This window comes from Odontesthes bonariensis, chromosome 21, assembly GCF_027942865.1.
Source record: "Odontesthes bonariensis isolate fOdoBon6 chromosome 21, fOdoBon6.hap1, whole genome shotgun sequence".
NCBI classification, from domain to species: Eukaryota; Metazoa; Chordata; class Actinopteri; order Atheriniformes; family Atherinopsidae; genus Odontesthes; species Odontesthes bonariensis.
The window spans coordinates 9,623,018-9,639,833 of record NC_134526.1 but is presented as its reverse complement, the minus strand read 5'-3'; the positions used below and the strand labels follow the sequence as shown (position 1 = coordinate 9,639,833).

The 16,816-nt window shown below is 40.7% G+C and overlaps 2 protein-coding genes across 3 annotated transcripts; both read left to right on the top strand.

Moving 5' to 3' along the window:
- Window positions 1-804: 804 nt before the first annotated feature.
- mettl2a (methyltransferase 2A, methylcytidine) lies at window positions 805-5,235 on the top strand. The gene is made up of 9 exons (XM_075453586.1): window positions 805-1,115; window positions 1,415-1,503; window positions 1,785-2,041; window positions 2,613-2,662; window positions 2,764-2,824; window positions 2,916-3,055; window positions 3,161-3,267; window positions 3,479-3,544; window positions 3,649-5,235. Exons 1-9 carry the CDS (start codon window positions 964-966, stop codon window positions 3,786-3,788), a joined length of 1,062 nt encoding a protein of 353 aa, XP_075309701.1. The 5' UTR covers window positions 805-963; the 3' UTR covers window positions 3,789-5,235.
- A 326-nt stretch (window positions 5,236-5,561) lies between these two features.
- Window positions 5,562-16,569, top strand: tlk2 (tousled-like kinase 2). Of its 2 annotated transcripts, XM_075454056.1 has the most exons (21): window positions 5,562-6,217; window positions 7,321-7,403; window positions 8,870-8,947; window positions 9,041-9,107; window positions 9,187-9,230; window positions 9,423-9,521; window positions 10,066-10,167; window positions 10,383-10,475; window positions 10,675-10,785; window positions 10,897-11,033; window positions 11,297-11,449; window positions 11,561-11,627; window positions 11,760-11,857; window positions 12,599-12,680; window positions 13,032-13,123; window positions 13,213-13,302; window positions 13,433-13,602; window positions 13,852-13,990; window positions 14,542-14,653; window positions 15,034-15,141; window positions 15,314-16,569. In XM_075454056.1, the coding sequence occupies exons 2-21, from the start codon at window positions 7,323-7,325 to the stop codon at window positions 15,485-15,487; spliced, it is 2,097 nt and encodes a 698-aa protein (XP_075310171.1). In that variant the 5' UTR covers window positions 5,562-6,217; window positions 7,321-7,322; the 3' UTR covers window positions 15,488-16,569. The 2 variants fall into 2 exon arrangements, with proteins under 2 accessions (XP_075310171.1, XP_075310172.1); XM_075454057.1 differs by lacking the exon at window positions 10,383-10,475.
- Window positions 16,570-16,816: the final 247 nt, after the last annotated feature.

Here is a 16,816-nt window from a genome sequence, read left to right as displayed (position 1 = left end):
TCTCCTTAAAACAACTTTCAGTCACCTTAATTACATCAGTACATCATTTTATATAATATTATCATGTGCTTGACATCTTTGTCCTGTGAGAACCATGTATCTCTGAGAAAAACAACTGTATTTGCCTCTTTTGCCTTTTTGTAAGACTGTAAAACTTTTTACAACTTATGCAAGCAGGTTTTCAAATAGTTTATTTGCTTAAGAGGTAGGAATCTTTATCTTAACTCAAAATATATATGTCATCATTCCGTTAATCACAAATTTACTTTAGTTTTGTTTTAGAATTAGGTGGAATACTTTCAAAGGTTATTACTAATTAGGAATATTCAAGTAACTGTTCCAAATTAATCAGTTCTATTAGTTTTAATCCACCAGAAAGTTTAGGCAAAGTGGAATTTATGGAAGTTTTCTGTGCCATCAGAGTTTGAATGTGAATTTCTAATATTTTTACAGCATGAAAATCAGACTTTGAATTTGAAAAACCAACAGTGGAAAAAAAAAATTCAGTGGAAAAAAATTCAACTTCAAAAAATTCAGTGGAAAAAGAGCCAGACTTAACATCCGGATAAACAGGGAGAAGCAATAGATCCCTTTCTCAATTCATCCAACGGCAGCCAATGAAGTTACGCTCCATTGGACAGATCAGCCATGTCCACCAACGCGGGTGATGGTGCTTCGGTGAGTGAGTTTACTTTATTTGCCATTTGCGTTAGTAAAATTGAGTAATAGATATTACTCAATATCATTGAGCTGATCTGATGAATTGAGACAGGGATCGATTGCTTCTCCCTGTTTACCCGGATGTTGAGTCTGGTTCTTTTTCCACTGAATTTTATGAAGTTGAATTTTTTTCCACTGAATTTTCTTTTTCCACTCTTGGTTTTTCAAATTCAAAGTCTGATTTTGATGCTGTAAAAAATCGATATTAAACATCCGGCCCTTCCTCCGTTGCTCAGATCCATCATGGCGGCGCTCAGTACCGTGGACGGAGTGGAGGGATGCAGCATGGAAACAGGACTGGTTCTGTCAGATTCATCCACCGGAGACACAAAGAGACCTCAATTCGGGACACGTTTCCTGACAGACCCGCGACAGGTCTTCCAGCACAACGCGTGGTCGGTACCAGCGCCCTAAACGGGCTTACATATGTTCACCTGCATCTCCAGGATGGGATATTGTCCTTAACTTTAAAATTAAGTCACACTTCTGCAATTCAATTCAACTCAATTTCATTTAATGTACGTGTTTTTGCATAGCTGATTGTTTCCAGTAATGACTACACGTGGAAGCCATTACATGCCACTAATTCAATTATTTTCTGTTTGCTAAAAGACAGCTTTTCCCCTAGATATGTTTTTAAATATCAGGTGTTGGCTGTTTACCACTTTGGTTAACAGTGTTGTGTGGTCAACAGGGACAATGTGGAGTGGACTGATGAACAAGAAGAAGCTGCGAAGAAGAAAGTCTTGGAAAACAGTCAGCCTCTACCTTCAGAGAAACAAGGTGGCATTAAGGCTGTGTATCACATGGCTCATGAAAATATATCTCCCTATATGACTTGGTAACAGAGGTATAACTGCTTCTAATCAGGAGGGAAGCATCAACAGTGTTGCGTTTGCATTCATTTTCTCTGAGTAAATGTGTGTAATTAGGGGGCAGAAATTGTGTCGTTGATTTTTAATACCGTAGATAGCCCACAAGGACTTAATGCATCAAGCTGTATGTGTACAAAATGGACAATGTTATCCCTTTAACTCCCTTTACTGTCTTATTTTTTCAAACAGAGGAATACGATAGCCGGGCCAATGAATACTGGAATGGGTTTTACACAATCCATGAGAATCGTTTTTTCAAAGACCGCCACTGGCTATTCACGGAGTTCCCAGAGTTGGCTCCACAGTGTGGCCATGAATCGCATTCAGATGTGTCGGGCCGAGACGACGAACAGCAGCTGGATCCAAAACAGCGCAGGGATTTTGCAGCTTCGTCTCCTGACAGCTGTGACTTTCCTGGCTCTTCTGCCACATATCGCATTCTGGAGGTGAGAAATAATTCTGGAAGCAAGTCAGCCCAATTTTCCACCGCACACATTTAAAGTAAAGTGTATTCCACTTCACAGGGTTTTTATTTGAATGTTGTTGTTTTTTCTGCTTCCGTTAACAGAATTCAGTGAAAGCCGACATGTTTATAAAAACTTATATAATTTCTTCTTAAAGATTCTTAAGATTGCATGATTTCTAATGGACCGCTGCACTGGCTTGAATGAGGTGAACTAGTTCCTTTATAGTGTGCATTAATCAGCTTCAGATGTTGGTTAAACAATTTCCTGAAAGAAGATTAACAGGTTACACTCAAGTGTAAATTGTCTTTAAATATTCCATAAACAATAAAAAGTCAAATGATTTTAGCTGTTTGTCTCTCCTGATCGAGCTGAGAGATGTGAAGCCATAAAGACAGTAGTGCATCCCTGATAATGGTGCAAAAATTGTAGTTATTTTTGTAATTGTTATTGTCCCTTGAAACACTTTTCATATGTGTTATGAGGAGAGGAATGTAGTGTAAAAAAACCCCAAAAAACTAGAAGAATTATATATGAATTGTGTTCTGCACAGGTTGGCTGTGGTGTGGGGAACACAGTTTTCCCAATACTGAAGACCAACAAGTAAGACCATACAAGACGGTAACATTCTGAAGTTTAAAGTCATGTTTCCAAAAGCCTCTTCTACTCCTCTGATGTCTATAACTGCAGCTCTGCCTTTGCAGTGACCCCGGACTCTTCGTTTACGGCTGTGATTTCTCCAGCACTGCCGTGGAATTAGTCAAGGTGAGATGTTGGAGATCATCAGAGGGTGGCGTGTACTCACCTTTTGGCTTGTGAGCGCACTTATGAATTAAGATTTTTCTCTTGTCATCAGACTAACCCAGAGTACGACCCTGAGCGCTGCTTTGCCTTTGTTCACGACTCGAGTGAGGTAGAAGCCAATTACCCTGTCCCTGATGGAACCCTTGATGTTGTAGTGCTAATCTTTGTGCTCTCAGCACTGCATCCCGACAAGTATGAACTTCTTTCTTTGCCTTCTTTCTTCTCCTGATTTCATTTGTATACAACGTACTATATACAATGGTCCTTGTGTAAAAGTGTCCCCCTTTCCTGTCTCAGGATGCAGTCATCCATCAGTAGATTGGCACGCCTGCTGAAGCCTGGCGGGACGATGCTTCTCAGGGACTATGGGCGCTATGATATGGCACAACTCCGCTTCAAAAAAGGTTGGTTCAGGCTGAAATCCAGCTTAAATCCAGGCTCAGAAAGGACTATTATGAATATACTTTTCTCTGAGATCTACTTGTTAGTAAAACTTGGGGTATTTATGCCATATTGAAGTCATAATCAAGTTTAAAAGGCAGTGTATAAATTAATACATGTTTATTTAATGATTGCCATGTGTTTCATCATAATATGTGTCCTAATTTCTTTCAGGGAGATGTCTTTCAGAAAACTTTTATGTCCGAGGTGACGGAACACGAGTATATTTCTTTACTCAGGGTAAAATGAGGCTCATTCAGTAAGGTCTTATAGAGACTATATTGCAGATTCCTTCTTTGAATCGTGTGCCTAAACATATTTTTCTCTGGTTCTTTTTCTTTAAGATGAGCTTCATGAGTTGTTCACTAAGGCTGGGCTGGAGAAAGTACAGAACCTTGTGGACAGACGGCTACAGGTGAACAGAGGGAAACAGCTCACCATGTACAGGGTGTGGATCCAGTGCAAGTACCGCAAGGCCTCATGAGATTCAAGGTGGGGCCAGAGAAAAGAACCTGTCTGGCCTGACCTGGAACTACGACTGAAACTGGCTTTTTCCACAGGATGTATGGAACCAAGTAGCTTTTCGGTTGTAATAAAGGGAGGCAACAGGATAGTTGAAGGCTTTCCTTTATCTCAGCTGCCATAATGTGGATGGACTTGTTTAGTGCTTGTGTTCTGATGGTGCTGCAATCTTACCTCCAGGAGTGATGACTTTCCGCTGATGTGTTCAGTAATCTGAGAAAGGGCTGGTTACCCCATGAGAAGGTTTCTATTGTGCTATTGTTTTTAATTAGCTGATGTTTTGAAATAAATTGCAAGATTTTTAAAACCTAAATACCTTTTTCTTTTTGATTTAAAAAAAAAAAAAAAAAAAAAAAAAAAAAGAAAAGAACCATGGTGGTTGATTAAATCTGACTTGATCATTTTGCTTGAACTTTTACTCAAAGACAAAAGGAAATTATTCTTAGTGACTTTTCCGGTCAACTTATTTTGAAAACAAACAAATCCAGAGTTTGATGCTGGCTGCACATTAAAGAAAGTTGGGAGAGAAGCAAAGAAGACATTTATAGGCTATACAAGTACCATTGTTCTGGAAGATTCATCACACTTATTGGTAAAAGGTGAGGGTGTCACGATTGGGTATAAAACAAGTAGTTTCCAAAAGTTTAATTGTCAAAATAAGGATGGGTTGTCACAAACCATTTTGTATCTAAATAAGTTAAAGAATTATTGATAAGTTTGAAACTTTAAGATCTCTGACTGTGTGAGGGTCAAGGCCAAACAGAGAAACAAATATCCCACCATGATCAATTTGCCCACATGGGCTCATGCATAACCATCGTCACTTAACACTGTCGTTGTGTCCAAAAATGTAACCCGAGACTGGATTATTCCATAAATCAGATGTCACTGAGTTCTCTGTGCATGAGCTCATCTCAAATGTGCAGAAGTTCTGTGGTTAAATAAAAGAACCAAATATCTGGGGTGATTTCAAAGAAAGGTGCAAAAAACAGCATGTGTGACACCGGGTGTGCACCAGTGTCCATGGCATGGGTGAGGAGTTTTTCCTGAGTAGTCTGTGGTTATTTGGACAATGTCAGACCTTGTTCTAGACAACTTACAACAGCATGACTTTATAGACACAGTGTGTCTTTGTGTGTGTGTTTGACCTGCCTTCTTTCTTCAATATATGTCTCCTACTGAAAATGTATGGTACATCATGATGAGGACAATGTGACCACATACTGTTGACATACAGCAGAAATTATACATATGTTAAGCAATTATAGGCTTAGAGTTTTCATGATAAACTTTAACAACTAAAAAAATCCTCTGTTCCCAAACAATTAAAACATGTAAATAGAAGGATGTGAAACAATGGTAAACATGCCCTTTCCCCATTTTCTTATGTGTTCTTTCTTTTTTTTCCCTAAATACACTAAAAATCATTTATATATTACTTGTGTCTTTTAAATAAAGGTTTAAAAAGATTTAAGTTGTATTTTAAAAAATCTCTTAAAATGGGTTTGACTTTTATAGCTGCTTTGAACTGTTTTTTAAAGACTCATACGTGTATGGATGACTTGTGTGATTTGAAAAAAAAAAACAATTTAGCAATTTTAATGTTATTAAGTAAGTACGAGATGTGGGTGTGAAAACTTTCTGAGGATAACTCCATCCCCAGTTGCTGTGTGCATGGGCGCTGTTTAATTGTATTGTTTGGAGAGGGATTTGCCATTGGTCCAGACAAGAGATTTGGGGCAGGCGTGGACAGAAGGAAGGTGAAAATACTTGAACGATCTCACGAGAAAACATGAGATTTTAGTGATTATTGTTTACATTGCAAAAACATGAGAACCGAACCGAATCGATCCGGATTCAACTGAAACGCTTCTCGCTGCACAACTTCCGAAAACAGATTGGGTTATTATCTGCAGCTGGTCAGGAGGCTGCAGGCGAACTTTGTTTTGATCAAGCTGAGAGCCAGGACCCTAAATTCATCGCACCAACGGGGGGAGATACCGACAGGGGGTAACTAATGCTAGCTTAAAGACATTATTTATACCTGCTGAAAATCGCAGATTCTCCTGAGTCGCCATTGTGTGGAGTGAGATACCAGACCAACGAACGGTATGGTTCTCGGAGACAAAGATATGACGGGGATCCCCGCCTAAGGAGTGCGGAAAGGCGGGTTTGGGATACCCGGAGTTGTCGCGGCCTCCAAGGGAACCCTCCGTCGTCTACCTTAAGCTTCACAGCTCGCACCCGTCTCTCGAACGTTAACAATCAGCACGCGAGGACCGCGGCTGTGGATGCGGCCTAGCCTGGGAGGGTCTGCCAAGCACCGGTGAAACAACCGAGACGGTTTCAGGGGTAACAACCTCCGGAGGACCGAGCAATTCTTAAATTAAAGTGAGTATTTGCTAAGGTTGTCGAACAAAGGAACCACATCGAAAGGTGACTTTCCAATAAGAGTCCAGCTGTCGTGGCACGAGCACCTGGCAACGCAGGACTGAGAAGATGCTTCTTTTGGGGTTAACGCTAGCCCGTTGGATACCCAATGTTTTAACAGTTTACTTTCCCGTTCATAAATTGTAATGTTGTCCGTCAGTAGCTAATATTTCATCTATATTTGGCCAAATATTAATCGACATTTACGTTTTTGTTTTTTTCAGTTTTTTTTTCTTTTTTATGTTAGCCTTTTTACGAAATCACATCTAATGTTACTAGCTAACCACTAGCTCTTAAACGAAATGCTACGCTAAGTGATGGCCAATATCGGTGGGCTTGTTAGCTAATTTACCCAATATTAGCTAACGGATAAATCACGTATTTGTTTTAATTCGCTATGCTGGATCTTATAATGTAAATTGAGACACTATGTATAGACAAAACTAGTAGTCATAATGTATACTTAAATAAATATGACCACTGTAAGTTACACAGTTTGTTTTATGTATGCAAGCCATAGGTAAAAGACAAACATAACAGTCAGTTTTGGGTGTGTAACTTAAACCTTCGTACAGGCCAGCACATTGGGCACTTATTGTCTATTGTGGCCTTTTCTATTGGTGTGAGTGTACTTGGCAGTCCCTCCGTTAGTGACCTTTTTGTAACTACAGCGCTATGCAACTTAGGCCTATAATGTCAGGGCGTTATCAAGTGATGCCATAATTTTCCAAGCAGCGACACTACACATCTGGCCTTAGTCTCGGAGGTATATCATGTATGTATGTATATATTCATTAATGGTTCTAATTTTGGACAGATCATGCTCTCTATGCTGTGGGTGTCTTAACAGTGTTATATGGCTGGTGCTTACTGATCCTAAATAGTGGTGTAAAACATTGTAAAGCTTATTGATGACTCAGAACAGGAATTTTCCACATCCATATAGCTGAAAACAGCCATGACTCATCACAACTAATAGCCTTTTGAAATAGTGATCCCTCACTTCCATCTGAATATTCCAGCCTCTTCAACGCCTTCCTTAATCTGTGCTCTTTTCTCTGCAGCCATGATGGAAGAATTGCACAGCCTGGACCCCCGACGTCAGGAGCTGTTGGAGGCTCGCTTTACTGGGGTCGGTGTGGCGAAGGTTTGTATGGCAGCAGATGTTATAAAGATGGTGCATATGAACTCCTTCTTGTTAGAAGTATTTATAATCACAGATTTTCTTGATTATGCATTTGTGAATCAGTGCCCTTCTTTATCCCCACTTTACCTCAATCATTTTACTGTTTGTCCTATACAAGCTCGGCCTCGCTCCTTTTCTTTGTCTTTCTCTGGAGAAGGTTGCGCCGTGTCTGTGTTTTTTGGCTGGCATGACATGACATCTCTCTCTGGCTCGTGATGTAGTGGCTGTATATGTAGTGGTGGTGCCTGCCAAAAGGGCCACAGACAGGACAGGGGTGGTAAGGGGAGGAGGAGTGATGGCAGAGCAGGAATGTAGAAATAGTTCTTGACCAGGTGTAAGTGGTGGCAGTATTTAGCTTTCTACCCCGTGTCATACACAGTGATGGAGCTGTCTTAGTGGAAGGTGATCTTGGAACAGTTAGGGAGCCAGAGTCAGTGCCAGGAATGGGCCCCTTGCCAGCCATAAGCAGGGCCCAGAGCAGAGCATGGCATGGCTGCTGCCGCAGAGAAAATGGCGTCTCTTCCTCAGGCATCATGCCACTATCACCCTGTATGACGAGATGTAATGTGTGTGTTTGGAGGGGGAGTGAGAGTGAAGTTTGTCAGCAAATGGACATGAAGAAACATGGGTTGGTGGTCTAAAAGCTCTTCAATGTCGGAGTAGTTTGAATTTTTTTTTCTTGATCTTAGACAGCCCTATGGCACTGCTGCTCTCTCTGTCATCTCTGAGTTGGCATAAAAGGAAAGACGATTGTTATCCTTTGAGGACAAGGGGATAGAAACATTTTGATAATGGAACAGATAGGGCCTGGAACAGATAGGGCCTGGAATAGTTGCAAAGTGCTCTTCCTTTAGAACAATCAATTTATATTTTTGGTGGTGGGGGGAAGGGGTGGAAAGAAGCTTGAAATCTTGGCTCAAGCAAACCATCCTTACACTGGTTTTCTTCAGAGAAGAAAGGAATTTTTAAGACCATGGCGAATAGGAGAAAAATAGATGACATTATCTAAAGGTGACAGACAGACAGAGGGAGGAATACATCCCCAGCCGCATGCCTAATGTTCAGCCATTTTAGGAGGGTTCAGTGAGAGAGCTCTAGTGTGCTCTGAATGACTAAGTATCTCTCCCTGATTGGACAGTGCCAGCTGAATTCTTATGTGATTCACTTGATTGACAGGCATCACACTGGGAACTGGCATTAGTATTTATGGATTTCTACACTGAGTGGGGGGGTTAATGGTGATGATATTTAGCCAGTTTCCTTCTCATCAGTTTTTCACCCATTTGACATTTTCTTCCACAACTTCTTTTTTTTTTTTTTTTTGCAGGTTCCCCTAATCCCATAAAAAATGCAGTTATATGTATGTATTTATCTGTCTCTTTTTTTCAGGTTGTTTTTTGTATTGAATTTCACTCATATTTTAACAGGGCTCAGGTCAGAGTCAAAATGAATCATCCAATCAGAGTCTCTGCAGTGTGGGCTCACTCAGTGACAAAGAGCTGGAGGTAAGCCTCCGTCATATGTTTATCTAATTTTTCTGCCAGTCTTCTCTCTGTTACTCTGTAGCATTTGGTTATTTTGCACTGCTTTCCTTACAGACTCCTGAGAAAAAGGTGAATGACCAGAGGGTGAGAAAACGAAAAGCGGACCACTTTGACAGCCAAGGTAAGACGTCTGTTATGGCTCTCTCATCATGCCTCTCATATATCCAACTCCTTCTGAACTCTCTGCCTCTGTCTTACAGGCAAAGGAGGTGCAAGAGGACTTAAAATTAGTGATTATTTTGAGGTGAGCAGCTGAACATTTGCAGTGTCTTCGTTACACTGTTTGAAGAGCGTTTCTTTCCTCTTGAATGCTTTAGTATGGGATGGATAACATTTCATTCTTAATCTAACCCCTTCTTTTAGCCATCTTTTTCTTTCCATTAAACTGCTTTCCTCCTCCTCTTCTTCTTCTCCTCCATCTATATGTATCTGTCAGTTTGCGGGAGGTAGCGGTCCTGGTACCAGCCCTGCCAGGGGAATTCCACCAGTGGTCCGCTCTTCCCCACAACATTCTCTCTCCAACCCTCCTGTCACGGTGAGCACGTTTGCTCTATGGTGTTTCTCACGCCTCTTCGTTTTTTTTTTAAATCTCAGCACTCTTTCTTGCCATTCTCTCCTCCACACTTGTAAGTAACACCAGTAGGTGAAGTTTGTTTACGGATGACAAAAAGTCTTATCTGGTCTGTAAACAAGGTGCCGAATCAAACTCCTCGTTGGCTAAAGTTCTTGGTCAAAGTTAAAACAAAGGAAATAAGTTGTGAAGGGAAATATTGTCATCGTGCATTTGCAATGCAAACGCACTCACCTAAGCTGGCACAGACTGGTGGAAATTAGTTTGATTGTTCTGCTTTGATGCCTTACATCTCTTTATGTTAAGTCGTTGCTCAAATCAATTTAAGAATTTCTACGTGCCCTTTGACACATCTCACCTGCTTCTAGTTTACTTTTGCCAGGTTGATGTCAGGTTTAATCGCAACATGCTGCTCCTGGTCGAAATCATTAATGTGTAGGAAATCTACCAATTGAGACACCTAAGGATTTTGAGAGGTTTTTATTGGTTCATTGTTTCTGTCTCCCAGGTGCAGCAAGGAAGTCCCTCGTCGGTCAGCTCAGCCAACACAGAGCACTCCTCGTGTTCAGTGAAGCCGGCGTCTCTGCACATGCTCCACAAAGCCACACAGGTACTTCACACACTGTTCAGGGCCGGCTGCCTGTTTGTGTTAATAACTCCGTTATGATTAAATGTCAGTTGTTACTTTGTTTTCATATAAACCAATGAATAACAAGAAATGTCAAAAACTGGAATATATTGTTAGTTTGGACTCCTTGTTGTACTAAAATTTCTCAGGAATGATCCACAATTAACAAACACTCTTGTGCTCACTGTACCCTTTAGTCTGACCTTACTATAGAGAAACTAACCGCAATGGAGAACAACAAGAACTCTGACCTGGAGAAGAAGGAGGGCCGAATAGACGATTTGCTGCGGGTACTAATCTCATTACATTTCATCCCTGCTACTCTGCTTGCCTTTTTCAGTGTTTTTTTGAGAATATCATGTAATGATATTTTCACTCAAGGCATGTTAGAGCTTACACATTCCTTCTCTGCATGCATAAAACCTGCTAAAGTTTAAATTTGAGTGAATTTCTCTTACCTTTCCTGTGTGTTTGTATGTTCTGCTCCAGGCAAACTGTGATCTTAGAAGACAAATCGATGAACAGCAAAGGATGCTTGAGCGGTACAAGGAACGCTTAAATAAGTGTGTGACTATGTCCAAGAAACTGCTTATTGAAAAAGTAAGTTAATCTTGACAAGCTGTGACTCATTGTAAGGTATTACTCTCCTAACTGTGTGAGATATTGCATTCAACAAATCAAGTTTAATGCATCCCCTCCTCTGCCCATCAGTCCAAACAGGAGAAAATGGCATGCCGGGATAAAAGTATGCAGGACAGGCTTCGACTGGGCCACTTCACCACTGTAAGACATGGAGCATCTTTCACTGAGCAGTGGACGGACGGATATGCCTTCCAAAACCTTATCAAGTAAGTGTCTTCGTCTTACTAACTCAATCATCTCCTTTCTAAGGCAAATATGAGAGTCAAAACAAAGACAAAAAGAAATGTTTCCCATTCGTGATATGTGTGATTTTTGTTTGATTATTTCGGCATCAAGATGATTTTCTTTCTTGTAGATTAAGTAAAGGCAGCTCTTCCATCTTGGAAGAGTGAGAGTTTGCAATAGATCACTGATACAGAGAATGTAATTATGTTTCTATTTCTCACTAATTTTTACCGTTGGTTTCCAGACAACAAGAGAGGATCAACTCTCAGCGAGAGGACATTGAAAGGCAGAGGAAGCTGCTGGCCAAACGCAAGCCGCCCTCCATGGCCCAGACTCCTCCACCGAGCCTGGAGCAAAACAAACGCAAAAGCAAGACCAATGGAACAGAAAGCGAAGCGTAAATGGCTTTTATTAATTTATCTTCTGTTTAATATCAGTGTTTTGTTTTTTTGTCCCCACGTATATACATATTTCAAGTTGCATTCGGATTGTTTCTGTTTTCATGCAGATTGTCACAAGCAGAGTACCACGAGCAGGAGGAAATCTTTAAGCTGAGACTAGGACATCTTAAAAAGGTAAAGCTGTTTTTATGACTGTTATTTGATGCCACCATGATTATTTTTGTCTCTTTGCTTGTGCTTTTGTTGCTATATAAACTTTTGACATAATGTTGTTGATTATTTACTTTTTTTTTTTTTCCTTCGCAGGAGGAGGCCGAGATCCAAGCGGAGCTGGAGAGATTGGAGCGAGTGCGGAATCTACACATACGCGAGCTGAAAAGGATCCACAATGAGGATAATTCCCAGTAGGATTTCTTTCCCCTAATAGACATGGAATGCATAAATATTCTGGTTTTCTCACGCTGTTAAAGTAATTCCTTTGTGTCGGTCTTGGACGATGGATAGCTGTAACGTAAATGATGCTCCTCACCGCCTCATCAGCCATATAGACTGGTTGATAAACTTCTTTCGACATGGTTACCACAGTTAATTGTGGAGCTATTGGACAGTTGACTTTGTCTCGACAGAATTGTACTAGTTTTTTTTTTTTTTTTTTTTTTTTTTTTTTTTAAGTTATGTGTTTTCAACCCCTAAAGTACTAATTAAGCGAACCTTCATGTCAGCAGGTGTACTATGAGATTGGGTATATTAACATTTAAAACAAGTGATGCCATTTCCCATTTGAAGACGGGAATCTCTCCTAGCAGTCAAACCTGTTTTAAAGTCCATCTGTTTAGGCTGTGCTCATTTCAAGCACACTTTAATCTCATGTGTAATCTTCCCAGTTTGTCAGTATGGCTGCATTTATTCGGACTTATTCCAAGACGAAACTGATAGGGAAATGTTATTTGGGCCAACTTGGGAAATTGCTGTTGTAACCCGGGTGACTATTCAGGCATGAGACTGACACACAAAAATTTCTAGTAGAGAGTAAAATAAGGATGTGCTCGTATGAACGTGACCTCGTCTTTTTCTGGTTAAACTGTTGTCATGCATCACTGCACTCTATCTGTTACTGAACTTGCTTCCTTTATCCTTCTGTCCAGATTCAAAGATCACCCTACGCTAAATGACAGATACCTGCTACTCCATTTACTCGGGCGGGGAGGTTTCAGTGAAGTTTACAAGGTGAGAAGGACAAATATTTCTTATTCAGTGTAGTAATGGAAGAGGTTGCTCGGTATTTTTTTTATTTTTTCCTCTTCCACGATATATTTATAGTATTTCTGTATTCATACAGTCGCTCTGCTGGTTTAGTAGTTGGATGTATTCTTGGTGTCTGTCAGACGCCCCATTTTCTTGATGTTAATTCAGCTTTCAGCGATTGTGATGTTAAAGTGGTGAATACTGAATACAAGAATCCATCACCATATAAATGATTAATGAACACAGCCATTTGAAAGAGGTTAGAGTCTCACTGCTGCTAAAACGAAGGTTCCCGGTGTAGGTGGTATTTAACAGGAGACCTTTGTTTTGCAGGCCTTTGACTTGACAGAGCAGAGGTATGTTGCAGTTAAAATCCACCAGTTAAACAAGAACTGGAGGGATGAGAAGAAGGAAAACTATCATAAGTGAGTGTTTTTACCTTGGACTGATGCTCTGTACTTCAGTTTACTGTATATTTAAAATTAAATTAATGATGGAAATGTTTTCATTTCAGACATGCTTGCAGAGAATATAGAATCCATAAAGAGCTGGACCACCCGCGAATAGTTAAACTCTATGACTACTTTTCACTTGACACTGACTCGTAAGTCATTACAACATGCGTATTTACATTTATGGAATAAAGTCTTCAGTGAAACCTTAATTACTTTCATTTTACTTGCTCTAAAACAAATTCTGCCGTGTTTGTTAAAAATCTCCTTGTTTTGATGCAGGTTCTGCACGGTTCTGGAGTACTGCGAGGGCAATGACCTGGACTTCTACCTGAAGCAGCACAAGCTTATGTCGGAGAAAGAAGGGCGCTCCATCATCATGCAGATAGTTAATGCGCTCAAGTACCTCAATGAGATCAGACCGCCAATTATTCACTACGACCTTAAACCCGGTAAGGCTTCACATCATACACTCTTCTTTAAAGTCTGGTTTATGGGCTGCACAACTCTGTGTATTAACCGACACTTTAATGGCTGAACATACAAAGACTTATAGGAGCGAGTGAATTAAATTCATATATTTTTTGAGCTCCTAATTTTTTCCTTTAAGAATCAGCAGCACTAAACTCAACTAAACCTTTAATTTTTGATCAGACGAAATGTCAAGTCACAGACTTTGGCCTTTTCCTCTCCCTCCTCAGGTAACATCCTGCTTGTGAACGGCACTGCCTGTGGGGAGATTAAGATCACAGATTTTGGCCTGTCAAAGATCATGGATGATGACAGCTACAACTCCGTGGACGGAATGGAGCTGACATCGCAGGGAGCAGGGACATATTGGTAAGATTTGCACTTGAATTGACACAAGTTGGTAACGAAACTGCAGAATTGGGAAAACATGTGAAGTGCTGCATCTATGTAAAGTAAGCCATGAATGTCCGAGAAATGAGCCACTCATTTATTTATTTTTTAGACTGTACAACACATTTGTCACTTCTTCTGCTTAATTTTGATTGTCTCAGTGTTCTTTGGTCTTTGTGAAGGAATAAAAGTTAAATGATGGAAACTCTGAGACTAAACCTGTATAAGAATATGCATGAATAAATGTAAAAACTACATTTAACACAGCATGGTTGGGGTAAAGGCGATTGCTTAAGACAACATTTGATCATTGATTGCTTTACTCGCATTACAGCGTGATATGATTGTAGTAGTTTCTCTGTACTGGTTGACACTGAATTATGGTCCAGGCAAGTTCTGATTTCCTGATTGTTATTAAAAACATGTGTTGACTGAGGGTTAAGATGAAGCTGGAAAGGATGATTGTTGACATTATTTTTAAGGTTTGTGGATTTAATTTGTATTTATATGGATCTTCTATTTTTCTGAAGGTACCTGCCACCTGAGTGCTTTGTAGTTGGCAAGGAACCACCTAAAATCTCCAACAAGGTTGACGTGTGGTCGGTGGGGGTCATTTTCTACCAGTGTTTGTATGGCCGTAAGGTAGGAGACGCAATCTTAAAATAAAGAAACTGAGTTTTTTTGTTGTTTTTTTTTAAAAGGGAGTTGTTTTGTTTAAAAAGACAAGATTGTGACTGTTTAACTGTATAAAATACCATCCCAGTACCTCTCCTGCAGGAAGAATAAGTGCCTCTTTTCTTTTATGAATCAGGGAGTATTGGTCATCTGACCTCTAACGCACCAGTTGAAGGGCTAGATGACCACTGCTCCTTAATCCGCAGAAGAAAAGAGGCACTTTACCTTCGTACAATTAAGGAGGGTGTAGCCACAAGCCAGGATTTGACCTTAAAATTTGATGAGACTTACTTTGTGTTCAGCCCAAACTTCAAGTTATGCTATATTTGCATCTCTTCTTTCTTTAGCCCTTTGGTCACAACCAGTCCCAACAGGACATCCTGCAGGAGAACACGATTCTGAAGGCCACAGAGGTTCAGTTTCCCCCGAAACCCGTCGTCACACCTGAAGCTAAGGTACTGGACGCTGTCACCATTCTGCTCTTCTTCTTGTCCTCTTTTCTTTATGCCGTCACAACTAATGTCCACATGAATACAGCATTTTAGAATTCATTAAAAACCTATACCTAGATATAATAGAAGTTGATATTTGTGTATCATCCGACTGTCTCATCTTTTCTCTCCGCAGGCCTTTATAAGGCGCTGTTTAGTCTACCGTAAGGAGGACCGCATCGATGTGCACCAGCTTGCCAGTGACCCCTTCCTAATGCCACACATCCGCAAGTCGGTGGCCTCCTCGGGGACTTCTGGCATGGCCGTTGCTTCCACATCCAGCTCCTCCAACAGCAGCGCTTCAAACTGAGCCCACACCCTTTAAGGGACTGACTGAATCTTTTGAAAGGGTGGAATGGGGTTGGGGTGATGCCATTTTGTCTCCCTCCTCCTTTCAGCATCCCACCTTGCCATGAAGAGCTCAAGGGAAACTGGTCAGGTCCTGGCAAGGGGTGGGTGAGAAGTCATGGAAGGGTTGGGAAAGGAGACCGTTGTCCTCCATCCCTCTGATGTCCATCCACCCCGGCCTACCTGTCCTGCTTTCTCACAAGGGTGGCATTGTTCTGGGGGTCAAAGCCCTGGATGACTCGCATAGCAAAGGGGCGAGATTTGGCACTGTGTTGATGAAAAGTGGGGTTTGTGTTTTGGATCTTTCTTTTCTGCTTAAAAAAGAGAAAATAATATGAAGTATAGAACTGCTTCAGCTTGGCCAGATGGAAAGGACTGCAGAAGGCCTCATACCCACACTCACACACACACACACACACACTCACATATATGAGCCATTCTGGTCCAAGGTAGTCTGAACTCCCCAAGTTCAAACATTTTGTTTGTGCTCATCTCTCTGAAATCAACAGACAGAGCCAGTCAGAGCTGTTCTCGTATTGAACCTTAAATACTTACGGAACTATCAACTTGCTGTTCTGGAATCCGCTTAAATTCCAGACCCGCACAGTTTGTGACGAGGAGGGAGAGAAGTTACAATCCCCTTCCTCATATTGTCGTCAAACTCCAGTGACCAAAGCTTAGAACTTCCAGCTGGTGGCAGTGTTCCACCTGGGTTTTTATAATGAATGGTTTTAGAGTTGTGCTACTTGAGATGAAGTGGAAGCTGCAGAGAAATGACCCCTTTTTATTTTTTACAAAAAAAAAAGCTGTTGGATTTAACCAGTTTGTGGAGAAAACAGTTGTTTCAAGTTGCCTTTGATTAGAATTGTTCTTGTTTTAATTCCCCCTCCTCCCTTTCCATAAACACATATTTATTTAGGTATGTTTGAATTTATTTTTTGGCCAATAAAATGCAAGCGACTGGTTTACCTGGTAATACTGTTGGGGGAGATTGGGCCTTAGCAGAAAGTCGCATAAACCATTAAATACTATTGGTTAAAAGATGTTTGCTGGTCTGCGACTCTGTGTGACTGGATTTTCCATCACTGTTTTCTTTGAAAGAATGTCTTCTTGCCTTATGTCTGTACTCAACAATTCATTATTTTTCTTTCTATATTTGGTTTCACTCGCCATAAATCAAAAATACGTTCAACACAGGACTTGCATTCAGCCCCCTTGTAGCTAGAGGAAGGTCGTATTGTGGATATTCAGACTGGGTGTATTCTCTGATAAGCCTCTAAATCAAACCAGT